At 40.8% G+C, this 10,559-nt stretch overlaps 1 protein-coding gene across 2 annotated transcripts; it reads right to left on the bottom strand.

Moving 5' to 3' along the window:
* Positions 1 to 1,339: 1,339 nt before the first annotated feature.
* Positions 1,340 to 7,750, bottom strand: LOC119745822 (NGFI-A-binding protein 1-like). 2 transcript variants are annotated; one of them, XM_038222444.1, is made up of 7 exons: positions 7,195 to 7,750; positions 5,728 to 6,544; positions 5,332 to 5,465; positions 4,518 to 4,662; positions 3,643 to 3,848; positions 2,867 to 2,964; positions 1,340 to 2,456 (listed from the first exon to the last, which is right to left on the bottom strand). In XM_038222444.1, exons 2-7 carry the CDS (start codon positions 6,541 to 6,543, stop codon positions 2,107 to 2,109), a joined length of 1,749 nt encoding a protein of 582 aa, XP_038078372.1. In that variant the 5' UTR covers position 6,544; positions 7,195 to 7,750; the 3' UTR covers positions 1,340 to 2,106. The 2 variants fall into 2 exon arrangements, with proteins under 2 accessions (XP_038078372.1, XP_038078373.1); XM_038222445.1 differs by having other exon boundaries at positions 2,345 to 2,456; positions 2,854 to 2,964; positions 7,195 to 7,749.
* Between the last annotated feature and the right edge of the window lie 2,809 nt (positions 7,751 to 10,559).

Below are 10,559 nucleotides of genomic sequence, written 5' to 3'. Positions count from 1 at the left end.
CATTTTTAGGGTAAGAGAAAGCCGTTCACATTGTTCAGTTGCCCTGCAACATCTGTGGCTGGAATTTAAAAATGCACCTGTTGGTGGTGGGAGAAATCAGAGATTTCAAAATCCGGTTATCCTAAAATATTTCAAACCGAGTAACAGTTATCCGATTTCACTGGAACGTTCCATTCAGCTCACAGTCATGCCCGCAAAAAAAAAAGGATGAGTTAGATGCCGCATGCAATGCGCTCCAGAGCTGTAATGGTGAAAAAAATGGGCGGGAACTCTCTGATCAGTCAAACGGGCAGGCTATTCATGTACCAAGAAGACCACTAGCGAGTGAATGCAGTTACAATCAGAGACCATGGAGCAAATTGGGATAGTTCCAGTTGTATTCTTTCGCCCGTGTCATAAAAAAGTGTTAAGGCTTAATTTTTTTTTAATTTTGGTTTTTAAAATCCAAATCGAATACACGTGGTGGAAATTAAACCGAATTTTTAAAAATCCGGATATTAATTAACCCTAACAGAACTCAACCCATCAAACCCAAACGACATGTTTTTTTAAAAATCTGTCAGGATGGATACAGTACCCCTAAACTGACAGTCTTTTACATTGGGTTGGCACACCTGATCTAAGTCAGAAATATGTGTGCGTGCAGTTTCCCATATGGTGTTTGAATTTGCCAGGATGGGTATGGCTCCTACTAAATCATGCTGGGGAGTTAGGGTTAATCCCTCCACTAGTACATGTTCTCAACAAATGCGTCGGCTTTGTAATTGGAACCGAGGATAGGTTTGTGTCCATGAACTGCCATCCCGCCAAACAAGTCACAAGATTGACATAAGTCACAAGATTTGTATTCAATTAAAAAAGAAAGATATCAGTTTGTGTTAAATGAAATGAAATATTAGTGATCTGAAATTCAACAAATTCAATGATGTGACTAATATCAAAACTTTCATCATTTTTATATAGTCGTTTGGTTTGGCAAGGGTCGATTTTACAGAGCTTCTTAGCTCACACATTTGCTAAGCAAAACTCGGGTCACCGGCCAAAGTGTTGTGTGATGGCCATTGCTTGTCACTGGTACTGGGCTACTGTTTTCTTAGCATGCAGATACACATGGGTCCTATGTTTGAGATCAAAGGAGTGAGTGCGTCATTTTAGTAGCGAGGCTTTATATCTCGACATCGATGCCATACTACACAGTAGCCCATCTAGTCCATGTCCGCTTGAACCGTTTGCCATTCACACATGTGAATTACTGAACATGTGCCAATCACAAGTCAACCTGTTTTATATCCCTTTAGTTTTCTTATGGTCTTTGCCAGTTACATGTATCTCATTTTTCTTGTAAAGATTTGTGGGGGCAGAATACTCGTGTAAATAATTGAATAATACCTTTTTTTGGCATATTTACCTGAATTGGATATAAATTATTCAGAATGGCTCATTGAAAGTTAAACTTTGGCATGGAATTTCAAAAAGGAGAATTAAACCATTAAAGAATGAAGAAATTGTGACCACTTTGTTATCATTGTAAAGTTGTTCGCATTATAAAGCAATCACTGTACGTCATGTCTTACTGCAGTTCCGTATTCTTTCAGTCGCATGGAAAAGTTGCCAACTAGTCGCATCAATCAATCTTGCAACTTTCACAGACCTCAAATAAAAAAAGAAACACTTCATCGATTCATAAATAAAATACAATTTTATTTAACAAGTAGAAAAGATGATTTCAGACGACTTTAACATCAATGATGTGCAACCCTTGAGATATAGGAAATAATCTCTAGGAAATTGTCACGAATGGCAACTTTCCAATTTGTATGCATAATATTTTGATCAACAACAAACATTCCTAACAATGATTTGTAAATGTCCAATGGAATGAAAAGGAGGGCGCACAACTTTTGTTGTGAGAGCATTGCCCTATTGAAGACACTAGAGGGCAGTATTGTCATATAACTGCCTCGGTCTTGAATGACTCTTGATACATCATTGAATGATGGAAGCACCTTTAAAGGAAAGCACTATATCCTCAAAGTCTGAAACGTTCGCAAAGTTTTTAAAAAATTTAAATTTTCCAAAATTTCTGAGACGTGCACCTCCTGATGTTCACGTCTCTGTCTTTTTGTTACTGGACAAGCTAAGAAGCGCTGTGATCGTTGACTCGGCGACCCTGTTGACGGCCTCTTCCCGGTTGTCTGGTTCCTGCCTCTCTGTCTTCACTACAGGTTGGCCATTCTCACTGGCCGGCCTTGCGGATTGGACGCAGCGTCGCGCGTCCAGAGCATAGTTCTGCGCAACCCGCAAGCCCTCGTCCATTAATGTATGCTGTATGAACAAACTCTGCGCAAGGTCCGAGTTGTCCAGTATCTTCGGTGGCTGCTTGTCCGATGGGGTTCTAGCGCCCTCTATAGCTGGTGAATCTGATTGCACTGTGGAGACTGACCTCTGTACCCAATCTGAAAACACAAAAGAATCAATACTACAAAATGCTAGGTACACTTTTCACACACAAAATTATGCCATTGACGGATGGTACAGTTAGTACATTGTAATAGGAAGAGCAGTTTTGGGTTCTTCAGTGACAAAAGGGCTATAACCTTTCAATCTAGTTGACTTCAACAAGTCCACTTCACCGTCACAACTTGTACATTTTGGTAGTCTGGTTCCTCTATCATACAAGGTTTACAATGATATGCTTTATCTATTAGAAACCAGACAGAGGGCTGTGAAGGTATCATCCTTGCTTGTGAAGGTATCATCGTGTGCTTCGAGTTGTGCACATTCATTATGTACTGTATTTTAGAGGATGCATTATAAAGGCATGCAAGAAAGAAGAAACAGTCCCACACCCACCATTTGAGCTTACCAGGATCGGTCAGGTGGTCATCTGGTGTGGCCTCAGGACTTGACCTATCGGCTGGGTCCCCGTTCTCTTCCTCTGCCCGTGCCTTGGCCACGTAGTATCTGTCAATATTAGAGGGAACAAACCAATAGACCAATCAAATTTGTTGCCAAGCTGAGGCTCTCAGTGCTAATTACTATTGTAAGACATTGGGGACATTTTCTTGCTGCATCTTAACAAAAGAATCACTAAAGCTCTTGGTTTCCAATGCTTTTTAGAAATTTGGGAATCATGGCTTTTTTGTAGAACAAGATCGGCAATGGACTCCATGCTAGAACACTAGATGGCACCTTTAGACATTCCCAAAAGCTATGTGTGTGTGGGACACACTGCATGCATGCTTGAATCCTTACAGATTGGATTTGTAAGGTACTTGTAGGCATTGTTCTCATCCCTTTTCTTTAAAATTTCCCTTACTTGGTATGGTCAGACAAAGGTAGTTACTGTTGTACACATTTGTCAATACACCCCATTATGTATGGTGCACAGAACTGAACGAATGTCCACAAACTCTTGGAAAATTTTTACTTTGTTCCTCCCAGGGTTTCCTTTCGCAAGAAGTGCAATTTAGTTGCCTCAAAGAAGCCTGGGAAAATTGCCTTTCATGAAATCCCAGAAACAAAATTTTGAAATTTCTCCAAAAGACTGAGACAAAAGCTGCCTACCATCAGTAGAATACCAAATTTCCCCCACCCCCACCCCACCACCAACACCCCAAACCACCAGTCCATTTCCCCTACCTGTCAGATCTACGTTGTCTCTTGATCAAGTCGGTCTGCTCGGTCATCAACAACAGCTGCTGAGTGGTGAGTTTCTCTAGCTGAACCTTGAGATCGTAGACTTGCTGGATGTTGTCCTCAGACCGGGCCGCTGCTATGCTGGCTTTGATGTCGCTCTGTTTCTGCACGATGCTGTTCAGGTTGATCAGGATCTCGTTCATCCGTTCCTTTTGGGAAGAGACAGAGAAATGTCAGTTGAGGGGATAATTTGAGTAAATTCAGGCTTTGACCACACAGGGACTTGAAAAATCTCTGGACTACTTTCCCAGCAGTCAACGAAACTCAGTGTTGTAGTCAAGGTATTAGTGATTCACAAGTCATCACAAGTCAACACAAGTCAATCACAAGTCAATCACAAGTCAATCACAAGTCATCGCAAGTTATCACAAGTCATCACAAGTCATCACAAGTCATCACAAGTCAACACAAGTCATCACAAGTTATCACAAGTCATCACAAGTCATCACAAGTCATCAAATCATCACAAGTTATCACAAGTCATCACAAGTCATCACAAGTCATCACAAGTCATTCACAATTCATCCAGTCCCAAGTCAACTCACAAAACTATTCAAATGAACTGTGACGAAATCATTCCTTTGCCAGTATTCATTCCCTTTTACATGTTACTGGCCTTGTGAGATGACTTGTGATTTACTTACGGCCACAATACATGTACTGGTGTACTTTTGATCCAACACAAGTACCTCGAATACAACACTGACAATGTCTGAAACCTTTTCATTCTGTTTAACGTTGAATACATTGACATTTTCAAAGCTTGCCAAAAGAGAGCTGGATAACTCTGTTGGTAAATTGTTGTCAATCCTTTTTACCTCTCTCCTAAGCTTAAGAATCTCTGCTTGAACAGTCCGTGGGTTTGGCGTGGTCACTTCGGAGTAACTGCTCGTCCCGGATTCAACTTTGACTTTCTTGGCTCTGTGTCCGCCTCTGTCGTCACTTTTACTGACCTTGATTGACCTGATAACAGTGATTCAAATGAAATTGGCATTTCTGGATTAGGTTTGATGCGATATGATTATGATACAATTTGTTGTTGGGAGTGAGCAAGCTAATTCTAAAACTGAACCAGGCTTGCAATTTCAAGCATTCTTCAAAATCATTCTTTGATGGGAATAGCATCACAATTTACTCATTTGAAGTGATTCTCATAAAAAAAAGCTATCTACCGTTGTTCTCACTCTATGGTTTACCTGAAATAATTTTCCTTGTGCCCTGTTGGTGGCAGCAGCATAACCAGGGTTGGCACCATAGGGGGGTGAGTGGGGGTGGGAGGATGGATGTTACAGTGGGAGGGGCGCGCAAATTTATGTTGAACCTGTTAACCATGGTGACTTATATGTAGAGGACTAACAAATTTCTAATGGGGGGGGGGGGAGAGGGCGACTGGGGTGACAATTTTTTTATGGGGGGCATACGCCCCCCACGGCCCCCTTGGTTTAATACGCCGCTGGTTGATGAGCCCAAACAATTTGATAGATATTTCAATAGGCCAAACAGAAGATTAACTTTTTTGTTTTTAGCTGTTCAGCTCTGATAGATCAATCAGGATGCCTAAGAAAACCAGCAGGGATTAGGGTTAACATTAATATCTATTTCCTCATTTTAACAACTGATCTATGAACCAACCTGGAGTGTCCGTGCTTGAACTGGTACCCACTCTCTCGCACCACCTGCCTGGCAAGAGGAAACAGCCTATCTCTCTGCACAAGAAGGTAGGGATCCAGGCAGCACAGCTGGATGGCAGCCTCATTCACTGAGATCTTAACAAAATTGGACATCAAGTGTGTTAATGCTAATTCAATTGGCTTTCTTGAAAGGAATTTGGTCACATTGTCTCAAGTCGAGTAGCTCTCGTAGCGTTAAATAGACATTTGTAAGGAAACTTTACTGAATCCTCTGAAATTTGAGACACAAAAAAAGAATCTTATGCTCTGTAGAATGGAAAAAAGTAAGTGGCCCAATTTCAACCCTTCACCGTTTTGATATTTTATCATGAAAATGGGACAAGACCTGAACACACACCTCATGTGCCGTGAGAGGTTTATCGTCTTTGCGTTTGGAGTCAAAGCGTCCGTAGATGGGTGCCCACTTCTGTATCTCCTGCAGGCGTTGAGGATGGTCCAGGGACATCTCCAAGATGTGCTGAACGCTGTTGAGGAGCTTCCTGTTCTGGCTGGTCTGGGTGATCAGGGAGGGTTTTTGAGAACCCATGATGCGTTGGGCCACTGTTCTCAATGTCTGCGGGTCCGTGCATTCCTCATTGTCAGAGGCTGCTCCCTTACTGTTGCTTTGGCTAGTCCTGCCCTGTTGCAGGGTTTGACTGGCAGGTTGCGACACGCCGTGAGCGTAAGGTGGAGCCTGTCCAGATGATTCACTGGGGCTTGAGTGGTGCTGGTCAGCATTCCACTGACCGGAGGTGGACGAATGACCAGCCCCCCATTGTGATCCCACAGTCCCCACACTCTGGTTCTGGGGGTGCAGACCCACCAGTGCCGAGGCATACGGCATGTTATTTAGCTGTGGCTGCGACTGAGTGGCAGCCTGTGCCTGACTATGAAGGTAAGGCACGTTGTTCTCCTTAGCCCACTCCTGCAGCGATTTCTGCAGACGTCGGATGTGTAGCGGCTTGCTTGACATGCCAACCAGGGCTAGGATCTCCATGAACTCCTCATTGGAGGCTTCGCAGAGCTGGGTGACGTCGTCCCCACCCTGCTGGATGAAATTGTTGAAGTAACCTAAGAGGTTGGCTCGTTCCAGGACCTGGTAAAGCTGATACTCGCTAGGGTTGCTGGGATTGATGGGGGTGGTGTTGGTAGGATGGGCCGCCATTCCAGACATCCTATGAATACAAACACAAAATCAACACTAATGTTTAAACTGAATTGAGGCTAAATCAGACTTAATGACACTAAAATTTCAATCTCATGGCTTGATAAAGTAACACAGCACTGATTTGAAAAAAAAATCAGATGAAAAAGAAATACATTGTTATAAAAAAAATGTAGGCCAAAAGGAAATTCAATCAATTAATTTATTAAAAATTGAAACCTCCAACTTGCTATATAAATTTAAAGGGCTAAAAAAAAGCTTTATAATATTGATATAAAGAATCCATACTCAGATTACTTTTCACATAAAATGGCTAAAAATGGGGAGATTTTCTTCCTCAATTATAAACGCCACACGAAAAAGACATTGTCTTCACAATGACAAAAGTTTTAAGTAGCCCAAGTTATTCAAAGCACATGCAAATCAGCCTTTTTAACGGCTCTTCATAAATTTATGCATCATGCATGCATGACGTCAGATTCACAACAGAACTGCCGCGGCTGCGTTTGGATCAACGTCCCACCATGTACTGACCAAAACATCGTCCATTTTCTACCATTTTACTTGCGAAATCTGCCCCAAAAATCATTTGTGAGAGCAATCAGATAATATAGATTCTTGTGATGTCGAAACATTTTTGGAAATGCAAGAAAAACTTACGCAATTCAAACCTAATTCAGCCTGTGTTTACCGCCGTCGCAAACTCGTAGCGTGACTATGTCATCGGCATTGACGGACTCGGCACACGGAGCGCAATCACCCACACACACGGGGCACAGTGTCTATCTCTCCGTATGGTACGACCGTACACGCCAGACAAAAGCAATGGCTGGGGGTCGTAAATTCTCTCCCAGAAAACCTCTTAAAACTCCGATTTTCCGACCGTTTCTGAGCGCTGAAACACCATCATTCTCGTCTAGATGAAATGCGGAATTGCTGCCGACGTCTGGATGGAGTTTTGTGAAGTTTGGAAGCGATTTACTTTGGTGTTTTTGAAGGATCAAGTGTCAATTTGTGCATTAGAATAAAAATTCAACGAGCGGTTTTCCCCTACCCACGCTTTTGTCACGTCCGGCTCGGTGTTTGTCAGGCTTGCTGGCCGCGTTTACGTCACATGGGTGGGGCGTGCTTTCCCGTCACCCCTTGTTGTGATTGGACGACGGTGGCCGGCCTGACCCGAACCATGGGGGGATTTGCGTGGGATTATGTCGCGCGGGCCGGGACTGTGGTGGAATATTATACACAAAACTGCCGTCGGGTAAGACTAAGATGCATTGACACATGCCTTGTGAAGTTTCAGGGGCAGATTATCTTTGGTTTAAAGCGGGGGGGGGGGGGGGAGTCAAAGGGGAGGGGGGATTCGTGCTATTTTGACTTTCCTGTTTTGCAGACCCCCTCCCCCCTCCCCCCCCCCCTGATCATCTACTGTTTGGTGTTCAAATGAGTTGGTGGAGTAACCATTTGCAATGTAGTGGTCCCTAGACAAGAACAAAAAGTGCCTCTAATCAAGGACTTGAAGAATAAATTTTCGTTCCTAATTTGTTCATTATATCTTCATGGCTATAATTTAAGCGGAGATAGGGTGAGTACAAATAAATAATCCCCTATTTCATAATAAACACGAAACTTGGCGTCCCATCTCTTTCCCCTCAGAAATTGCAAAAGAAACACGAACTGTTGCCCCTCCAGAGAGCGAACCAAAGTGCCCAGCCAGCCACCCATGCAGGCTCCCCTTAAAGGGAATATACAACATTTGCAAACATCGAAAAATAAAACTACCAAGTTTTTACGAAATACCTTACTAGGATGTTGGTAAATGACAGTCTCAAGCATCTTGTAAAATTATGGCACCTGGTGTGAAGTCATTTTCAAGAAAATTGTATTTTTGTATACATTTCCAACGGTGGTCGGCCGACCAGCGTTGGAAAAACCTAACTATTTTTCAACTACTGCTCCAAATTTACCATTTTTCAGTCCAAATTTTGTTTGCTATTGATTACGTGTTCATGAACGGGTGCAGGCCAGCTAGACTGGTTCCCTTGCCTTACAATTTTCCATCATCTATACATTGATCCATTTTATCTTTTGTGGAGTCAGGGAACCAGACTACTTGAACATTTTTGTTTTTCTTGGTTTTATCAACCTTTTCGTACACAAAACTTCAAAAATGTCAGTGTAACAATATTTGATCTATTATACTAACCCCTCAAATAGTTCATTTCTGAAAATTACAGCAAAAGCAAATGATGTACATTCCCTTTAAATAAAGGACCCTTACGCCACTGCATACAGTCAGAAAACATCCGAGATTGGTTCTGGCCAAAATGTTGATTCAGTTTCTCACAACTTTACAAAAATAAGACTCGGAACGCTTGAAACAAGCAGCAGACACAGAACTGTCATATTTTAAAGCAAGCTTTTAATAATCAGCAATGCAAGCCTTCTACTGCATCTACGCAATTCTACTGCATTTTAATAAATCAAAAGTTTGTCTAAATGCTAATAATAAAATGGAAATAATCAATTTGGATTGAATATTTTGATTACGGCCCAATAAAATAACGGTTTGTTTATCATCCACTTCTGCATAGAACGACTGTTAACCGCCTCCTACGATATTCAGCAAAATGGTTGCATTTATAAACTGATGAAAGTTTAGCGGATTGGATGAGAAACAAACAGTATATTTTACGTGGCCAGTGTGGTCATACAGCTTGGATACAGGCAACAAAAAGAGTATTATGTGCTTATCCAATGAAAGAGGAACAAAAGAATAAAAGTAAACAATTAATGAAAATTGTTTAGTAATAAAAGTCAAATTGATAAATGCTTCAGATAGCCCTCCATTTTCGTTGGTTTTGATGAATGATCAATTTCTTACAAAATAGCCACATTTCAAAGGTCAGTGAATGGGAAAATCAATTATAACTGTCGAACTAATTCAAGGACCATGTTATGCTTTCCCCTTTGATTTCCAAACAGAAATCACAGCCAGAATTCAGTCTGAGATGTGATTCCTTATTATGTTTTGCCCTTCCTGTCACAAACACAAAGACATTAAATACCAAAGACATAATATAGTATATTATTAATCGAGAATTGATACAATCAAAATAAAGGCCACAACATTTGTAAATTTATGCAAGTATGTTTAATATTGGAATATTCGACATTTTAATTCTACTTATACTGCCGGGTAACATTTGTTGTATACTTGGTGAGTCAAAAGAAAGTGACCCGGATTATTGATTGTTTTCCTTAAAAATCCAGTAAATTTGACACACCAAACAAAGTAAATTTTAAACGAGCATGTCCTTCCCCCCATTGAGAAAAAAAATAATTTCTGAAATTGATCCATGCTATTAGAAGTTATGCGTATTTTACTCAAAGAACCCATTTGGAATGCTATTTTAGGCTATTGAGCTGAGTGAGAACCAGCAATTACACACAGGCATTCAAATACAAATGGTTTTTTGTATGATTTTTGTCAAGACTGAAACATAATGCTTACTGTCAGACTTTGTGTTTTGAAAGTGAGAAAATATTTTTCTGAAATAATGATGGTGATTTGTGTCTGTTTCCCGTCAAACATTTTCGTTCGTTCATGAAGGCAGAAAAACGCCCTCGTTTCACTGTATGTGAACTTTAAGTGATCAATGGTGGACAGCTGATTGTTGTGATGTTTGCATTAAAATAGACATAACTTGTGAACATAGTAAATTACGTGAAATTGTCATGAAGTCAATAAAATGAACTTTATCCCATATTATTTTTTATTGAAATGGAGCGAGCCACATATTTATTAAACTATTTTTTTTTCATTATTGGTCACTTTCTTTTTGTCTCACCCCGTACCTTATAAGCTTACGTGCTTTAACCATACGGGTACAATTTAACTATAACGCTAACAAATGTAACAATATTCTGAACATTCGTGTTATAACGTGAAGTCCAAAAAACGCATTAAATTAAACTACAGCAAGTATATGTTTTGATTGAGAAATATATTCTAATTATATTTCACC

The sequence above is a fragment of the Patiria miniata genome, unplaced genomic scaffold (assembly GCF_015706575.1).
Source record: "Patiria miniata isolate m_02_andy unplaced genomic scaffold, ASM1570657v1 HiC_scaffold_7, whole genome shotgun sequence".
In the NCBI taxonomy this organism is placed as follows: domain Eukaryota; kingdom Metazoa; phylum Echinodermata; class Asteroidea; order Valvatida; family Asterinidae; genus Patiria; species Patiria miniata.
The sequence above is the reverse complement of the archived record's forward strand: the minus strand, read 5'-3'. Positions and strand labels throughout refer to the sequence as shown.